Genomic DNA, 19,893 nt, shown 5'->3' with positions numbered 1-19,893 from the left:
CCCCCCCCCCCCCCCCCCCGCAAATGACAAACAGTTTGGACATAATAATCAAAGAGTAGCAACCCTAGGGTTAACAGAAACCAAATGCTGTAAGCTATTATCAGCCATTAGGACTGCACAGCCTGGTCTTATCCACACCAACGTGAAAGGTCTCTGCTCAAAAAAAAAAAAAAAAAAAAAGATCTCCGCTCAAAAGCTGTCAGTGTGAAGCCTTCAAGGTCAAAGAGATACTTGAGCAATTTGTTATGATAAAGTCCTATAGTAATCATACCATCATAAAGGGCATAAAATAGTGGTGTCAGCTTGCACACAAATAGTGCAAAATCTCCAGGATGGGTGGTAGGTTTAGATTACATGAAGTTATTATACATTTACTGGAATTTCTGAAGCCTCTACTTCTGTTTTCTACATTCAGAAATAATGTCTATGGGTTTTAAAAACTACTTTTTTAGGGCCGCCTGAGTGGCTCAGTTGCTTAAGCGTCTGACTTCGGCTCAGGTCATGGTCTCATGGTTCGTGAGTTTGAGCCCCGCATTGGGCTCTGTACTGATAGCTCAGAGCCTGGAGCCTGCTTCAGATTCTGTGTCTCCCTCTCTCTCTGTCCCTCCCTGATCACACTCTGTCTCTCTCTCTCTCAAAAATAAATAAACATTAAAAAAACAAAAACAGGGGTCTGGGTGGCTCAGTCAGTTAGGCATCTGACTTCAGCTTAGGTCATGATCTCGTCATTCCTGAGTTTGAGCCCTCGGTCAGGCTCTGTGCTGACAGCTCAGAGCCTGGAGCCTGCTTCGGATTCTGTATTTCCTTCTCTCTCTGCCCCTCCCCTGCTCACACTCTGTCTATCTCTCTCAAAAATAAATATTAAAACAACAACAACAACAAAAAAAACACGACAGAAAACAAAAACAAAAACAAGAAAACTTGGTTAACCAGAATAGTAGCTCCTGAATACACTGGCTTATTAGGACATTAATAGATAAAAGTTACCTAAAACCACACAGCCCAAAACAAAAAAAACCCAAAAACCTACATCCTCAAACTGAACAGAACCCATTGGATTTTGCAGCCATAAGTGATCCTCTCCTGCCTCTTGCATGGTTAGGAACTAATCACCAGTACTCAATTTTGGGGTTAATATTTTTTCTTGTAAGGAAATACAACTCGGTCTGCCTGGAGATGTCTCAGTAATTCACACTTCTCAGTTCTTCTGAGTGTAAAAGATTCTACAATGTCTTGGGACACCTGGGTGGCTCAGTCAGTTAAGCAACTGACTTCGGCTCAGGTCATGATCTCGCGGTTCGTGGGTTCGAGCCCCACGTCGGGCTCTGTGCTGACAGCTCAGAGCCTGGAGCCTGCTTTGGATTCTGTGTCTCCCTCTCTCTCTGTTCCTCCCCTGCTCATTCTCTGTCTCTCTGTGTCTCTCAAAAATAAATAAACGTTAAAAAAGATTCTACAATGTCTCAAATAACAGACAACTGAAATTATGTTCAATTATGACCAACTGAAATTAGTGATAAAACTTTTTTTTTGGTGGGCTTGAAATATCACTGAAGTCAGAGCCATGTGCTTAGAATTGGTTTGATTTTGATTTTAGTGAGGTATTACATGAGCACAGATGGATTAACACAATGGGGCGGGTGTGGATTAAGTTTATTTAAGCTTGAAATCTATCATATACAGGTGGGGTTTTGGACACAGACTGAATTTTTACTCTTTGAGACAATTGTTAGGAAGCTCAGATGACATGGAATGCCTCGAAGATCTGTCATTCCTGCCAATAACATTTCACGGTGCATCCTGGCTTTTCAGCCATAGCTACATGATAGGGCTAGCAAAGTTCTTTCACTTTGGACCCAGGAACCCTGGAGGGAAATCTAAGAGCTGGCCTTAAAGGTTAACTAGTCTTAAGAATGTGAACTCAACAGGGGTGCCTGGGTGGCTCAGTCGCTTAAGGATTTGACCTCGGTTCAGGTCCTGATCTCACAGCTCTCTGCTAACGGCTCTCGGAGCCAGCTTCGGATCCTCTCTCTCCCTCTCTCTCTGCCCTTCCCCTGCTCATGCTCCCTCAAAAATAAATAAATATTTTAAAAAAGTGAACTGAACAGAGAGAATGAAATGGTGGGGCCTCCAGGAAGGGGCACAGATTCTCTGTCGTCCTTGAAAGGCCTGGCAAGAACCATGCTGACACCTATGTGCCAGCTTGGAACAGCACCTGCTGCGTGCTAAGAGCTCTATAGAGCTCTGTTGGACAAGTAAATGAAGCTCTTTCCATTTCTTCTCGGGCCTCGGTGGACCCGTTTTCTCCAAGGCGGTGAGCTGTCCTCCCCTCCCCACACCAGTCCTTGAAGAGCCCCGGGAAAGACCCCCAGCAGCTTAGGGTAAACCAGGTGCAGAGAAAACTTAGCTCAGTGTCTGGACAAGTTGCACCTCACCGCCAGCGGTGTCTCAGGTCAATTGGTTGCACGAATCAGGACCGCAAGCTGGGAAAGTCAGGCGTCCTAGCTCCCAGTCCTCTCTTCAGAGTCCTTGACAATCGCAGGCAACCGTACAGGCGGCTGGCTGCTCCACGGACGCTTACCTGGCTGCAGACGTGGTCTCCCACCCGCCAGTTTCTGGGGTAACAGGAACCACTGTAGAAGGTGCACCGAAAGCACACTCCTGGGTTTGCGCACGCGCAGTACTCCCGCCGTCGTTTCCCTCACTTGCCCTGGGCTCATTCTTACCAACTGCGCATGCGGAGAGCGGAAGCTATTTTTAGCGTGGCAGCTGTACGTTCCCAGAGAACCAATCAGACGGGAGGGCTTCGCAGAAGCTCCGCCCCCTCCGAGTTCCCAAGCGTAGGACCTCCCCCTTTGGAGAAAGGGGCGGGAAGAGAAAGGGGAGAAGGACAGACGCTCCGCTGTGCGACCGTCTCCGCCCCCTTTCGTGCAGCCAATCACAGGCAGGACGACGGGCGCGCGCACGCTCCCTCGAGTTTAACGGTCGCGAGAGGCCGCTCGCCTGACGCTGACATCCACTGTGGGAGCCCCGGCCAGGTGAGTGGTCGCCGGCCTGCGGGGAGCCGTCAGTCGCGGGGGGCAAGGGGACGAGGCTCGGAAGACATGGACTTAGCAGAACCCTAAGTGTGCTGATGGGCTCAGGGCGGGGGTGGGGGGACGACGGCCACACGACACAACCCCCACCACAGTCCTCGGATATGTGGGGGCTTTGCCTGCGGCCGGGTGCCTTTTCTAGACTCAGTGCCCTTGAGTGACACCCGCGCGGCCCAATCGCAGAGCGCCTCATCCCGAGTGGCGGGGGGCTTGTGGGATCTGTCTCCTTTTTTTGGTCTTCCCTGGTTGACTTTGGGAGTCGCGGTTGTAATTGTGGGAGCAGCGCCTTTTCCTTCCGCCTCCCCGCTGCCCACAGTTCAGGCGACCGCATTTTGTTCTTGCTCGCGGTCCCACTTTGACCCGAGAGCTACCCCATCAGCAATTGAGGTCTGGCTGTGAAGGCAAGGGGGTCAGGATCTGGCCTCAAAACCTCTGGAACCCTGTCTTCCATACCCCCCTCGGGCTCCTAGCAAAGCGAAACACCTGGTTAACTTTCCGAGTATCAGGCCCCAATTTGTACCATACCATCCCCCATCCTCCCAGCGACCTTCTTTTTGGCTAGGGGTTTTGGGGACCAAGAGCGTCACATTTCGTTACTGGGAAATATAAAAATGGCTCTGTGCTTATAACCGTTGTCCATCAAGTGTTTTTGTTTTAATTTTGCATTTATGTCGGGTGCCCCCCCCCCCCCTTTCATTTCCCCTTCCACTCCCTCCCTCCCCCACTGGAGAAGCATCTTTGCGTTTCGAGTGGTTTTCCATCTCCATCTTCTGCATCCGGATTGCTTGAGCGGGCGAAATAATAGATGGGGTCGCAGATACAAGTCCCTGGAGAGCCTTGTGTTTTCCTGCTAGAAGAGCAGGGTGATTTGAATCCAGATATTTTCGTTGCCAGGTGGAAGGTGCAGCCCCAGACCTTTTCAGTACCCCATTTGTGGCTGGTGATGGGCTGAGCCACTGGGGAGAAGTCCATTTAGGTAGGTCCAGTTACCCTTGGCTTTCACAAAACCTGCCTCCCGCCAAGGAAGTGGTTCCTGTATGAGCTGATGTTTTTTAAGGTTGTGCTTTGTAAAACCAGGCCCTAGAAGTGGGAACCTAGTGGAATCTAGTGAGCAACATAAATGGTTGTTTTTTTTTTCTCGCTCTTTCACTTTTTCAAAAACACATGAATTCTCTAAGTAGGAAGCATGGTGTTTGATTTGTTATGGCCAACTTGCCTCTGTACACCTGGCATCAGTTAACCTGCATCAGTTAGTTATTTTTAGTTGACCTGGCGAATAGTCTTTAAAGAAGTGATATGTGCATAGAGTAATAAAGACTATGTAGTGCAAAATGCATTCCAGCCAATGGACAAACAACTGTTGTTAACCATTGAATTGGCTGTTGTTTTTTTTTTTTTTTAATTTTTTTAACGTTTATTTTTGAGACAGAGAGAGACAGAGCGTGAACAGGGGAGGGGCAGAGAGAGAGAGAGGGAGACACAGAATCTGAAACAGGCTCCAGGCTCTGAGCTGTCAGCACAGAGCCCGACGCGGGGCTCGAACTCACGGAGGGTGAGATCATGACCTGAGCCGAAGTCGGACGCTTAACCGACCAAGCCACCCAGGGGCCCCTTAATTGGCTGTTTTTAATATCAAATTAAATACTAAGTAGTTCCAGTTTATCCGCCGTGTAGATCAGCAAGCATGGATACTTGGTAGAGCTTCTTAAATGAACAAGGCATGTACGTATTCCAGTTGTTACGCAGTAGAGTAGTGTCTAGAACCTTGATAGTTAAACACATAAAATTCTGAAATAATACCTGGAAAAGATGAAGCTACTTTTGCAAATCACCCTTATTTTAGATTTTTTGAGATCCAATTCATGTATCGTAAAATGCATCCCTTTAAAGTGTACAATTCATTGGTTTTTAGTATATTCACAGATGGGTTGTGTAACCATCACCACCATTTAATTCTGGAATTTCTCATCACCCTAAAAAGACACTCCATACCCGTTTTTTTCTTTTATGTTTATTTATTTCCGAGACAGAGAGAGATGGAGCATGTGTGGGGGAGGGGCAGAGAGAGAGGGAGACACAGAATCCGAAGCAGGCTCCAGGCTCTGAGCCATCAGCCCAGAGCCTGACGCGGGGCTCGAACTCACCAACCGTGAGATCGTGACCTGAGCCCAAGTCAGTCGCTCAACCAACTGAGTCACCCGGGCGCCCCTCCATACCCATTTTTGGTCACTTAATGCCCCAGCTCTGGCAACCATAAATCTACTTTCTGTCTCAAAAGATTTGCCTATTCTAGATTCCTCACATAAATGAAATCATACATTATGTGATCTTTTACTGAGCTTCCTTTACTTGATTACAATATTTCGGCGTTTGTCCACATTGTAGTATTGTATCAGTATTTCATTTCTTCTTATGGCTGAGAAATATTCCATTATATGTATATACAACATTAGTTTATTCATCAGTTGATGGACATCTTAGTTGTTTCTGCATTTTAACTATTGTAAATGATGTTGCTATTCTTAATGCCAATTTATATAAAAAGATCAAGGTTTCCAAAGTAATGAAAAAGCAGTTGCTAGATTTAGTGGCTTTTTATAGTATTTTTTCCTCCATTCATTTTCAGACTCTCTTGGGAGCTTAGGATATTTCCCAGTTCTGAATGTTAGCCACTGAAAATGCCTGTAGACGATGAAGCATCTGAAGATGACTCGGATTCAGTTTCTTCAAACATTGAAAGAACCTACATTTTCAAATAAGAGAGTGTAACGATTTCTATACACTATGGAAGATTTTGATTTGGTGAAACCCTTACGGAAAACTTCATCTTCTGTAGAATCTGATATAAAAAATTCTCCCCATTCTTTTGGACTGAACTTAAATATTAATAGGTAAGAATGGGATAGATAGATTTTTTTTTTTAATGTAACAACAAATCAAAACAAGTTTATTTGCCCAGTTGACCCAAATAGCATCACAGTTATTGGTTCGCATTTAAATAACAACAGCCCCTGAGCAGGAACTGTTCAGGGATAGTTGTTTTAAGTCCAGAATAGTTTCATTCTCTTCCTGTTTTTTGTTTCTCCCAGAGATAATACACTTTTGCATGGGGAACATTGTGGAAAAAGAACTTGTTTTCCTAGTTATGGTTCTCTGTACACTTTTAAAACTTCCTCATAGATTACGAACATGCCTTTAGAGTAATTGACTAAATACTGTTTCTACATACAAATAACGTTTAGTATTTCAGAACTACCTCACCAACCTGGGAAGTAACAATTAAAGTTGAATACTAGGAAGTAAGCAGAAAAACAGACCCTGAGTAGACAAAAATAGATGCTATCCAACAATGCATTTTATGCATTTTCTTTTTAAGCTATCCCGTGTTTGCACCTTTTTTTTTTTTTTTAAGTTTATTTATTTTTGAGACAGAGAGAGAGAGAACGAGGGGCAGAGAGAGAGGGAGGGGGGAGACAGAGAATTCCAAGCAGGCTCCAGACTGTCAGCACAGAGCCTGATGCAGGGCTTGAACCCATGAACCGTGAGATCATGACCTGAGCCAAAATCAGGTTTTGGGACGTTTAACTGACTGAGCCACCCATGCACCCCTTTGGTTTGTTTGTAATCAGAACCTGTTTGCTTTCATTTTGTACATAATCTGACAAACTTGGGTTATTTGATTTCTAAATTTCTAGTAGCTTAAAAACAGCAAAGGGGTAGAGTCCATCAGAGAGGAGACCACCTATATACCAAGCAGGTACAAGGGAGCAAAAACTTACCAGTCTGGGCCCTACTGGTAAAGGGTCAGATATTTTCGAACACAATAGATCTTGATGAAATTAATAAATTCATTAATTCCTTAAAAAGTTTGTTCATTCTCTGCTCTTCTCAGGAGGAATATAAGGCAGCTTACAAGAATATATAAAATGAAAAAGCAAGGTGAAAGGGTGGGAAAGTATGTGGCAAATGGTCCAGGAGAGATGTCTGTCTTTGTAATCTATACCCATGTACTGAAAGTTTGTTTCCTGTATCACCTGGTGGTCCCTATGAAGAACTCCCTTTAAAATTTTTTTTATGTTTATTATTTTGAGAGAGAGAGAGAGAGAGAGAGAGAGAGAGAGAGAGATCCCAAGCAGGCTCCCCACTGTCAGTGCAGAGCCCAATGTGGGGCTCGAACTTATGAACTCTGAGATCTTGACCTGGGCCAAAACCAAGAGTCAGACACTTAACCAACTAAGTCACCCAGGCGCCCCTGAAGAAATCCCTTTTAGAACACAATTTTCCTAGGGGAACCTAAATATGTCCTTTTTTTTTTTTTTTTTAAGATTTAATTAAAAAATTTTTTTTTAATCTCTACCCCCAACATGGGGCTTGAAGTCACCAACCCGAGATCAAGAGTTGTGTGCTCCACCAACTGAGCCAGCCAGGTGACCCCTAAATATGCCCTTCTAATGAAAATTATGTAACTGAACTTGTCTCCCTTTTCATTGTGACTGGTGGTTAAATCAGCCAAATTTAGACTTGATAATTACACAACTGTGTAAATCCGTTACGGGCAACATGTATGTTCTCCTTTCCCTTGGGTTTTTATTAATCTTTCTCTGATCCTACTTGTCACTATTTTTCTGTTATTTTAATTAGTATTGTTTTTTTTAAATGAACTCTTTGTGAAACAATATAGGTTATCAATAAATAAATGAAAAATGATCTCTTAGACTGGAATTTAAACAGATTTTATTTTCCTTAATTATGCTTTGTGTTTTTATAAAACAAATCTGAAATAACTTCCTCTCAAGTTTGGGAAAGCAGTCCTCCTGGAAAGAATGAGTGCTATTTTACACAATGAACAGGCTAAATAAGTCCTGAATATTTGCTGCTAATTTACTTGGCACAACTTTTATTCAAAGACAGTGCAAAAAAGATAAGCATCAGTTTATCACACCAAATTAGGGGGATGCGATTAACAACACTTGACTGCAGTTCTGGGCAGTGGAAAAAGAATCTCTGCTACAATAAAAAAGGCTCTTCTTACAGTAGAGTGCAGTAATCCTCTGGAATAATGTAGATTGGAGAAGCTAGACCTTTTTCTTATCGTATGGCAGAAACTTACTTTCTGTTGGTACTTTGGAGTGTTCTCGCGCTTTTGGAGAAAGTCTTTCTGTCGGGTTCTTAAATAAGTGTTGTCTTTTTACTGCTATTTTCCTTTTGTGGACAAACGTGATCAGATTTTCAACAAACGAGGTGCCATTAAGAAGGATTAAATGTCAGTGGTTTTGTACTGCTCTGCTAAACTTGAACTGCTGAATTATTCAACACTTGGTAGAATGAAGAAAACCATTTGAATTATTTATGTTTCAACAGAAGTAGTCCCCACCTTAGTACAAATGGGGTATCCTCTTTCTCAGGGAAGACCAGACCATCTGTAATTCAAGGTACAGTTGAAGTCCTAACCTCTTTAATGCAAGAGCTACAAAACAGTGGAAGGACTGATTCGGAACTTTGGAAAAACTGTGAGGTATCTAGTTTTGTTTTATTTGTGAAATCTTAAAAAATATAATTGTACATGTGCCTCTACTAAACTCTAAATTATTAGAGATTTATCTTCTAAAGAGCATGATACTTATTGCTAAAGTGGTCAAAAGTAGTAATTGGGGAACAGCACTGAACGAATACGAAAAAGATGATCAAAAGCATGTTTTGACAAATATCAGTCATTAGACACATTAATTTATATTTTAAGTGTGAACTAAAATATTAGCTTTGTTCAGAGAAGGGAGAAGTCCAAATTTACTAATACTATTACTAATTCTAATGTTTTAAGTAACACATACAGAAGTGTTACCATTTTGAAAAACCTAAATCCTCTTTGAACTGTTTATAAATTAAGGCTTTTGCTTAGTAATGTTTTATCCCATTTAGTTGTGATACATTGAGTTATGTTGATTTTTCAGGTCAGTGGTTCTTTCTTTGGTCTACAGGTTAAATTGTGATATAAAAACGTAGCAGATAAAAGAATACATAATATGTAAATTTTGATTCACAGAATAATGCCCAAGTTAGATTTTTCCAAGGCTAGATTTGGTAATGCTTTATAGAAATGTATAAAACATTATTATTATTAAATTGTTTATTTAGGGGACAGTAGATTTTATTTTAAACGTTTATCATACTTTTAAAACCATTGTGTAATTGTCAAAATGTACCATGGAACGGATGAATACCTGGTTTAAGAATTCAGTAGCAGCCACCCCTAATTGTAATTATTTGTATTCATTATCCATAATCACTGAAGTTATAAGACTACTGAGTATTGGGGCACCTGGGTGGCTAAGTCGGTTAAGGTCCAACGTCGGTCTCAGTACAGAGCCCGCTTTGGATCCTCTGCCTCCCTTTCTCTCTTTCAAAAATAAATAAACATTAAAAAAAAAAAAAAAGAAAGAAAGAAAGAATGAGTATTAATGCAAACTTTAAGAAAACTGAGTTTTAAGTGTTTACAGTTTTTATGTTTTTTCCATGTAATAATCAGTCCGTGATAATGCAAGAGACTGGTAAAATGATGCAATTAAAAGTGAAATCTTTTGTGAAATATTTCCCCTAATATACTTACTCATTAGCTTATGAACCTGAATTAGTATGCTTTTAAAAAAATAAGGCATTGCTTTTCTGGCAAATTCATGTTTAGCTAGAAATTGTTGCTTTTAATACTTCGAAATCAGCATCTTTGAATCAGTATTTGTTTGTGAATCTAAGATACAGGTTTTTATAAGCCAGCATACCGACTAGCCACTAACACCTTAACATTTGAGCCTGTTTCTTTACACCCTTTCTTCTTCACCTGGGATATAATATTATTATTTTTATTATGTTTAATAATAACTAATTTTTGTAATGTAGACATGTAATTGATTATTCAGTGAATAGTTTCTTAAGATAGTTCTTTGACAGAATATGAAATCTCCTGGTCATTTCAGTAAAATTTCTCCAATTTATTAGTGTGTTTTGTGGCAAACAAAACCAAAATACGATGTTTTAGTGTAGTATTGTAGGAAGAACGGGAGGGGTAAGGATCGTGCAAGCCTTATTCCTGACTATTTCCCCTGAATTTCATGTTTTCACCCTCTTCTGGAATTGTAACATTTGTCTGATTTCTACCACTTGTAGTGTTATTAAAATATAAACCTTCCACAGAGCTCAGAGCTCTGGAGATCTGATTTCTTTAGAATTTCTTTCTAAAACCTCTTTCCTGGAATTCTTTTTTTTTTAATGTTTGTTATTTTATTTTAGAGAGAGAGAGTTGGGGAGGGGCAGAGAGAGAGAGAGACAGAGGATTTGAAGCAGACTCCGCGCTAATGGTAGAAAACACCATGCAGGTCTCGAAGTCACAAACCTTGAGATCGTGACCTGAGCCGGAGTCGGATACTTAACCGACTGAGCCACCCAGAGGCCCCCATCTTTCCTGGAATTCTTAAGTTTATCACTGCTTAAACTTGAGAAGGTTATGTATTTTGATTCATGGGAAATAATTTTTTAACACATTTACATAGAAATACTTCAATATATTCTTAAAGACTTGCTATTGCTAATATTTCTGTGATGGTAAATTTTTAAAACACATTATTAGCTAATTTGTCCTAATTCATTATTTTAGCATTTTAACTATTTAGTGCTACTGATTACATATTTAAGAGTAACGGGTGTACAACGATTGTTGTTATTATGTGTACTGTTTATTGTGTGTCGATTTGCCAAGCAATATACTGGACAGTTTTTTTGTCAGTGGCACTCAACCTTATTAGACCCAAAGCCCTCAATTTGTAATATTACAATTAAATTACTAATTTACAAATAAATTTTACAATTTCAAAAATAACATCAACTTATATTGTCCTGAAATGAAGTTCACAGATATATCCTGCCTGTATCCACTTTAAAAACAATCATCCTCTTAACTGTGATATAAAGGAGGAATGACAGTTACTTATAGCATGATAACAGGCATTTCAGTATACACGTGCTCAGGCACATCCACATTACAATACCTAGTGAAGCATAGCCTGGTGTTTATACGTAGACTCATTGCGAAGGCAGTGGCTACAGACATGGACCGATACAGCTCTTCTGTATTGACAATCCAGAACTGCATTTGGTGACATGATTTTCTGAAACGGTGACCAATTTCTGATCAAGTTCTGAAGCAAACATAACATCTTTGTAGTTGGATTCCTGGACAATTTGGTGATTTGAAAGCTGTGCAAAATATATGTTATTTTTATAATATAAAGTGGACACAGGACAGTTTTTCGTTGTCGGGGACCATCCTGTGATTTGCATCCCTGGACTGCCCACAAAGTGCTGGTAGTGCTCTCCCTAGCTTTGTGATATCCATGACCTCACAGATTTTCAAAATCTAGTTCTCCCCCTTGAGATCACTGTTTTCACATCCATCATACTGGAATTTAAAATTTATCCTCCCAGCCACCTGGGAGGTGTTCCTCTTCCGATTTTATACTGCCCCCCCTCCCCCCAATTTATAAATCAGTAAAGAGCATAAATGAAATATACTTGTTGAGGACCATACAGGTTGTTAGTGGAGAGCAGGGAGTCAGGCCTAGGATTTCAAAGCCAATGGAATATTTACTAGGCATACGATAGAAACCCCATTCAGGCTAATAGCATCAAAAACTGTACAGGGGAAAGCTTTAATTAGATGCCTAAGTCCTCCAACAGTATGTACAATGCAGATCATATAAATAATGTTGGTTAGAAATGAATAATAGTTCTTAATAATTATGTGAAAAATGTTATTTGCTGCGTTTATAATGTTCTTAAATATGCTTATTGAAAATTAAAATATTATTTATAAAATCTGACTAGGGAGAACAAAACCTTCTCTACCAATTTATATCCAGAGCAAGCTCTATTCATTTGTATCCTAAAAAAGAAAATGATAGTAAGGATGTGGTTAATGTTGCGTGTCACATAAATATAAGGCCATTTTTTGTTTTTTTTGTTGTTGTTATGTAATTCCGTCATTATTGTAATTTAGTTTTTTGTGACTTGTAACTTTGTCAGATTAAAATAACCCCTAAAGTAGTGCTTAAGTTAGTATAACTTAATAAGAAAACTGTTCCCTGATTTATTTTTTGTTTTGATTAAGATACTTCATATTATAGGTAAGTTGAGAAGATAAGTAACTGAATTTGATGTAGCCTACCTTATCCTTATCAAGTTAGTTGACTTATAATTAATACTTTCTATTAGCACTATTCTATTTTCTTTATTTTTTTTATTTTTATTTTTTGAGAGAGAAAAAGGGAGCATCCACCCAGTGTGGAGCCCAAAATGGGGCTCAGCGTGGGGCTCGCTCTCACGATGGTGAGAGCATGGACCTGAACAGAAATCAAGAGCTGGATGCTTAACTGAGCCACTCAGGCGACCAGCACTGTTTTATTTATTTGTTTTTAAAAATGTTTATTTTTGATAGAGACAGAGCACGAGCAGGGGAGGGGCAGAGAGAGAGGGAGACACAGAATCCGTAGCAGGTTCCAGGCTCTGAGCTGTCAGCATGGAGCCCGATTCAGGGCTTGAATTCTCGGACTGTGAGATCATGACCTGAGTTGAAGTTGGATGTTTAACCGACTGAGCCTGCCAGGCGCCCCAGCACTGTTTTATTTCAATCCTGGGGTTTTTTGCTTCCTTTGTTTTAATACAGTTATATAGTCTTCAACTTAATTCTGCTCTATTATAATTATAGAAACGGTTTCCAGTATTAACCTGAAGGACCTCTGAATTGTGTAGTCTGTAATACCAAGAAAAAAAATTTATCTTGAACTTGACTTTTTTTTTTTTTTTTTTTTTTTTTGAGTAAACCACACCCAGTATAAGACTCAAACCCTTGTCCCTGAGCTCAAGAGTTGCATGTTTTACCGCCTGAGCCAGCCAGGTGCCCCTGAAATTCACATTTTAAACCCTCATTTAGACACTCTTTCCTTGGTATTGTGTCCTAGGTGCTGGAGGCAAACAGGTTAACAAAGTGAATAAATGAGATGCCCTCTTATTGTGGTAAATGCTCTGAAGGCAAAAACAGGATGACATTGAGAAAGAGAGCAACTGCAGGATGGTTTGGGAAAACTGTCTTTGAGAAGGTGGTCGTTAAGCTGAAATAGCAAGGGGCGGGGGCGGGGGGGTGCGGAGAAGGAAGCCATAAGAGCTGGAGAGAGAGCTTTCCAGGTAGCGGGTACAGCGAAGACAAAGCTTTCAAGGTGGAAGACCTTTTTGGCATGTTCAGGGAAAAGGTAGAGGCCAGTGTGGCCGGTGTGCTTTGAGCACGGAATAGATAGGGATGAGATGAAGTTGGGAGGTGTGCATGGGCCGGGTCACTCCGGGGCCTGTGAGGAGTACAGGAGCGTAAAGATGGTGAATGGTTTTAAACAGGGAAGCTCTTTTCACGGTAGCTACTTACTGATGTTGCATATTGTTGTGTAGTGTCTCTTACTGTAAACCAGCCTTGAGACTGAATTTAGCTTCTGGAGATTTCCCCGAACCCTTTTCTGGCTTGTTTTGTAGTCTGATTATAAGAACACTTACTATCTATACTCTTGAGTCAGCATGGATCAGAACCTCAGAATGAAGGGAGTCCTAGGCCAGTTCCACAGGTTTTCAGACTGATTTTTTAAATTCCTTTTTCAGCTGTGGCGCTGTAAAACACTTCAGCACCTGACTTGAAAAAGTTTTGTTTTTTTTTTCCCACTTAAATCCCATGTAAATTAGGGGTTAAATTTCCATAATATCAAACTATCTCTTGTTTTAAGACGTGGGATTCTTTTTCCTAGGTACAAGTCATTGTTTAAGAAAATCACTAGCTGTTACAAAGAAAGGAAGAGAACTTAAGACAAATACGACGTATGACTGCCAGTTGTTGATGAATCAGAAACGATAGCAGATGACATGCCATTTGAAAAATAAGATTTACCCAGACCTTCAAATTTACCCAAACTACAGGTTACATATGAAAGGGGTGACCAAGCCTGTGCCTGTATTTTTACATTAAATACAGTTTTATAACTACTTAATTCAGCTTATAAATTTAAATTAAAATACATTTTAAAAAGGTCCTTTCCCACTGGAGGAATTTTTCTGTGAAATATTACATTGAAAATTATTTTTAACTAAAACATTTTATAACTTAATAGACCAGGTGGTTACAACTATTCAGTTTGGTGGAAAAACAATGCCAAGAGCAAATAGCCGCTCAGCAGGAGCAGTTCCACAACCAAATTCAAGTAAGTTGTTATTTGTATTGATTCTTTTTTATACTGTAAGATTTGCAAGAAGAACCCGTTAATACTTTATATCAGTTTTGTTGATGAACTAGAAACATATCATCTTTGGAGTAATAGCTCTTATTATTTTTTTTTTTAATTTTTTTTTTTTTCCAACGTTTATTTATTTTTGGGACAGAGAGAGACAGAGCATGAACGGGGGAGGGGCAGAGAGAGAGGGAGACACAGAATCGGAAACAGGCTCCAGGCTCTGAGCCATCAGCCCAGAGCCCGACGCGGGGCTCGAACTCACGGACCGCGAGATCGTGACCTGGCTGAAGTCGGACGCTTAACCGACTGCGCCACCCAGGCTCCCCTAATAGCTCTTATTTTTAAGCAATATTTTCATAGTATTTATAAAAAAATGCAATGTTTAGTATACTTACCAAATCTGTAACTTTGTTTTCAGCGTATACAGGAGGAGATAAAAAATTTAGTCAAGTTACAGACCAGTAATGCTTCCTGGGCTTCCTATGATACTTCTTTAAGTAAACAGTTATCTTCAGGAAGTCAAATGGGTTTTTTTTCTGAAAACAGTGAGAGAAATGAACCTATTATCAGTTATCCTAAGTCTGAAGAACCAGAAATGCAGCAAGAAACATCCACATCACAACCAGACTGCAATGTGGACAGTAGCTCAGTGAGCAGTGGGTATGGTACCTTTTGTGTCTCTGAATTAAATGCCTACACATCTAAGGACCCTCGGGAGTTCATGGAGCACACAGAGGTTTCTGAGGGACAGTTTGGAGCATCTTTGGGGCAGATGGAGTCACTTGCAGAGGGTGTAAAAAACAAGAATTTTCGTATACATACCACTGAAGAGTTTTGTGCATCTTTAAAAGAAGATATTTCCATTTTTCCTGGTGAATTTGAACACAATTTTCTTGGTGAAAATAAGGTTTCAGAAGTATACAGTGGAAAAACGAATAGGTAAGTAGAATTTCTCCAACATTTGAAGGGAGGTTTACTTGTTTATTACATTTAGAATCTAGTAAATCAAGCTCCTTTTAGAGTCTAAATGTATACATGTGCATGTAATTTGCAACCAAAAATTATACACAAGCATACTCAATTTTATGCTTTTTATATAGAAGAGGAAATTTTCTAAGTTTGATGATAAGTGTGGCTGAATGTTTGTAAAGCAAACAATCATTTAAAATTTGTCATTTACCCTAAATGTTGAGTTTTATATCTCTGAAATTTGTTCTCTAAAATACGTGTTTAGCTATAGCAACACAGATCTTGTATACCTGTAAGTACAGTCACTAGTCCTTGTAAACAAATAAGCTTTTGCTGTAGAGCTACATTGAGTATGTGAACAGGCCACTGTGGTGGTTTTGTTCTATTCCATGACTACAGGCTAAAGCCTTTATTAATCACCGTTAGTCTTTGTGTTCGCTTTGCCTTTGGTAATAAGAAATTGTAAAAAGAAATGTAGGTGAATGGATAAAAATCCATTCTTTCTCTGCGGTTAGAAAAAGACCTCAAAGCATTTCCCATGGACACAATATTTATTAGTGTTTAGTTTTATGTGCAAAGGACAGCATCTAAAGAGAATAATTTTGTTTTCTCTTTCTGAATAGTAAGTCTGTAACATCATGGGCACAAAAGCTGAAGCAGAACCAACCAAAGAGAGCACTTACAGAGGAGGGGTGTTCAAAATCTATGCAAGGAAATGAGCAAGCCAAGAAATCACCAGTTGAGAAAGTAGGTGATGAGTCACTTTATTGCTAATTATGGTGGAGTTTACTACGCGCTCGTCAACATAAGTTTTTTGCCCTTTCTTTTGTATTGTTAATTTGTTCCATTGACCTATCTTTCTCTGGGTGTCCCAGAGGATTGGAAACAATGATTTGCTCTGGGTATTGCTTTTTTAGTAGTCTGGAAATCAAAAATAATGAGGAATAAAGTACAATAGAAAATGAAAACTGTTTTGTAAAGGTCCTAATTCTCTTTGTGCTGCAACTGTTTACATTTAGCCAGAGAATAATCCATTTAACTTTTTTTTAAACTCTCAAATAGGGGCGCCTGGGTGGCTCAGTCCTTTGAGCGTCTGACTTGGCTCAGGTCATGATCTCATGGTTCATGAGTTCGAGCCCCACGTTGGGCTCTGTGCTGACAGCTCAGAGCCTGGAGCCTGCTTCGGATTCTGTGTCTCCCTCCCTCTCTGCCCCAACCCCTACTTGTGCTCTGTCTCTCTCTCAAAAATAAATAAACATTAAAAATTAAAAAAACTCTCACATAATTTATATTACTATTAAGTTGTAAGAAGTAGTACTGAATTTACAATCCAAATTGTAAGAGGTTAAATGTTTAAATTCTGTGTGGCCCTTTTACTAATCTAGCAGCTGCTTTCATTAAAGAGGTGTAGATATTGAGTAGGTTTTAAACATCTTTGAAGTCCTTTTGGCTTAAATCGTCATAATGTTGTTTATTCTATGATACTGAATTGAAATTGCAAAATCACGTCTCTCTGCAAACTTGATACCTTTAGAAATTTGCCACTGTTTTTAATGTTTATTTTTTTAGAGAGAGAGAGAGAGAGTACGTGCACTGGCAGGGGAGGGGCAGAGAGAGAGAATCCCAAGTATTTTCTGTGCTGAGCGTAGAGCTAGACGCAGGACTTGAACTTATGAACCGTGAGATCATGACCTGAGCCAAAATTAAAAGTCAGATGCTTAATGGACTGAGCCACCCAGGCGCCCCTGGTCTTGATTGCTGTAAACATGGTCTTTCTATCATCCTGTGAAAAAGATTAAATAGAAGTCCTAAGAAGACAGTCGTTTAACCTTTATAAAGCACTATTCTCTTTTCTTGCCATAAGTTTTCTTCAGCCTGTGCTATTTAGGCTTCTCAAGATCACTGTTTCAGAACCTATTCAGATTTGTGTTCAGGAGGGAAGTGAGGGTGATAAAGCTCCAGGGACCACTGGCCTCACCTGCAGGCGCCCTGTAGTACTGTATCTGTGGGTCTGTTCTTTTGAACTCGCGTGCCATTGGGATGGTACATCTTTGGTGTGAGCGCATAAGAGTATTTAGAGACGGGGTGAAAGTTGCTTTTTCCACTGGAATAGGTTGGCAGAAAAAATGTTTTCATATATGCTAGTTTCTCTTCTGTTTTTACATTAAGTAAAACTCAGTCTTGGGAGGCTAGCAAAAAACAAAAAACGAACAGAAAGACTAGTCTTTTGGAGACTTTCTCACCACTGATAAACTTTGGGTCTTTGGTATATACCTCGGTGGATACAGTAGTTTTCTTTTCTTTCTTTCTTTTTTTTTTTTTAATGTTTTTATTTATTTTTGAGACAGAGAGAGACAGAGCATGAGCAGGGGAGGGGCAGAGACACAGAATCTGAAGTAGGCTCCAGGCTCTGAGCTGTCAGCACAGAGCCCAATGCGGGGCTCGAACTCACGGAGTGTGAGATCATGACCTGAGCTGAAGTCGGACACTTAACCAACTGAGCCACCCAGGTGGCCCTATAAATACGTTTTCATTCTGAACTCATTAAGTAACACCAGCTCCCAGTGTTCTTCCAGCTCCACAGAACCAAAATAAACTTGTGTAAACACACAGGAAAAGAAAATCCTTCACGGTTAATTCCTATCATTTTGTATTCTTGTAATCACAGGGAAAACTGGACTTTCGTAGTTCTTCCTGAACCCTCTGAGGCTTTCTCTGTGCCTTGGTTTGATACCTGGCTCTCTTTCTTTGGGTCAGTAGTTTGTGCCTAATGATTTTTATCCATCAACTAATGGTTTTTTTTCTTGCATTGCAGCCTAATTTCACTGCTGCTAAGCACCCTCATGCTTTTTACCTCAATAAACCAGATGAGAGTCCAAATTCTTGGATGTCTGATTCAGGAACAGGTATGAGACCTGTTGTTTTGTTTTGTTTCGTTTTGTTTTGATAACAACTTGTCTGCATTTCTCACGGGATGTTAATTCTATCCAGTGTATTAGCGCGCTTTCTGTAAATGTGTTCTGTTGTGCCTCTGTTAACTATAACTTCCTTACTTGCATTAGTGTTACAGATTCTGTAAAGATAGATGGGAAAAATACTTTTGCAGTTGTTTCAAACAGCTGCAAAAGCCATCTCAGCATTTTTCAGATGCTCCAGAATGAATTAAGACATTCAAACCCTTTATGAGTCATTCTTTACTCTCCATGGTAAGCTTATTCTAGTTTTAATGACCGAACATACTGATTCCCTACCCTACCCCCCACAATCCCACATCCAGTTTGTCAGGATAAATTAGCTTTGCCTGATGAAAATTGCCAGAATTCAACCACTGTCATGCTGTCACCCTAACAGAGTCCCCATCACCTGTCACCTGAGTTCCTGCAACTTCCTGCCCAGCATCCATGCCGTCACGCTTGCACCCTTCCATCCGTTCTCCACACAGTAGCCTAAACAGTCCTTCTCTAAGATGGGTCAGATCATGTGACTCCTCTGCTCAAAACCCTTCTATGCTCTTTCCCTCAGAGTAACGGCCAGAGTCGTATAGGTGCCCGTAGGCTCAGCAAGATCTAGCCTTGTTCTGTTTGACCTCATTTTCTGCTGCTCCCTTTCTCTGCTTCAGCAGAGAGGCTGTTTGCTTAAGTGTGCCAGATAGGTTCTCATTTTAGGGCTTTTGCTTTGCTGCTTCCTATATTTGAAATGTTCTCTCCACCCGTTATATAGGGGATTTCCCTCATATGTGGCTAAAATGGCCACATATAATATAATGTGGCTAAAATGGCCACATATAATATAATGTGGCTAAAATGGCTAACATTATCTTGCAGTGAGCCAACCCTGAGCACCCCTCCACACACGCTACATATATTCCCTTTTACCTGATTTTTAAGTCTTACCATTTGGTGTTTACTGCCTTCTAACTTCCTGTGTATACGTTGTGATTTATTTACTGTTCATTTCTCACATTTTCTGCTCCCCAGCCTGGCACGGTAAACACTCAGTATGTATTTGAACCACTGAATTATTATTCTTATTAATTTTTAAAGTTTGTTTATTTTGAGAGAGCACATGAGTGTGTGCACAAGTGGGGGATGGGCAGAGAGAGAGGGAGACAGAATCCCAAGCTGGCTCTGTGCTGTCAGTGCAGAGCCCAACGTGGGGCTTGAGCTCACGAATCGGGAGATCATGACCTGAGCAGAGATCAAGAGTTAGACTCTTAACCGACTCAGCCACCCAGGTGCCCCTGAACCATTGAATTCTTTATATTGTTTCTATCTAAGTCTGTGCTACTCATAAAGAATTTTTTTCTTTTTTAAGAAATACATTTTAGATTGTAGTAGTTTATCTTGACTTTGAAAACATTTTTAAAAATAGTCTCTACACCCAGCATGGGGTTTGAACTCATGACCCCGAGATCAAGAGTTGCACTCTTCTCCAACTGAGCCAGCAGGCACCCCACATCTTGACTTTTAATAATATACTTCATTTTTAAATATTTCGATCATCAAATTAGAACTCTTCCA

The 19,893-nt window shown here is 40.3% G+C and overlaps 2 protein-coding genes across 7 annotated transcripts in view; one reads left to right on the top strand and one right to left on the bottom strand.

The window, feature by feature from the left end:
- MTRFR (mitochondrial translation release factor in rescue) overlaps positions 1–2,698 on the bottom strand; it is a 12,944-nt gene extending 10,246 nt beyond the window's left edge. Inside the window, exon 1 of the mRNA XM_040444016.1 lies at positions 2,579–2,698. The gene's annotated coding sequence lies outside the window, so the exon portion shown is untranslated. The remainder of the gene's footprint in view (positions 1–2,578) is intronic.
- A 25-nt stretch (positions 2,699–2,723) lies between these two features.
- The window catches only part of MPHOSPH9 (M-phase phosphoprotein 9), a 57,681-nt gene continuing 40,511 nt past the window's right edge, over positions 2,724–19,893 (top strand). For 4 of the 6 annotated variants that reach the window (XM_040444012.1, XM_040444013.1, XM_040444011.1 and 1 more), the window contains exons 1-7: positions 2,948–3,035; positions 5,719–5,983; positions 8,454–8,607; positions 14,285–14,374; positions 14,823–15,343; positions 15,997–16,120; positions 18,189–18,279. In XM_040444012.1, the coding sequence (XP_040299946.1) occupies positions 5,877–5,983; positions 8,454–8,607; positions 14,285–14,374; positions 14,823–15,343; positions 15,997–16,120; positions 18,189–18,279 (1,087 nt within the window). In that variant the 5' untranslated portion in view covers positions 2,948–3,035; positions 5,719–5,876. Of the gene's footprint in view, positions 3,036–5,718; positions 5,984–8,453; positions 8,608–14,284; positions 14,375–14,822; positions 15,344–15,996; positions 16,121–18,188; positions 18,280–19,893 lie in introns of those variants that run through there. The other 2 variants (XM_040444014.1, XM_040444009.1) reach the window with 2 other exon arrangements.

The sequence above is a fragment of the Herpailurus yagouaroundi genome, unplaced genomic scaffold, assembly GCF_014898765.1.
Source record: "Herpailurus yagouaroundi ecotype Mexico unplaced genomic scaffold, PumYag 191, whole genome shotgun sequence".
NCBI classification, from domain to species: Eukaryota; Metazoa; Chordata; class Mammalia; order Carnivora; family Felidae; genus Herpailurus; species Herpailurus yagouaroundi.
This window is presented reverse-complemented; position numbering and strand designations above follow the sequence as displayed.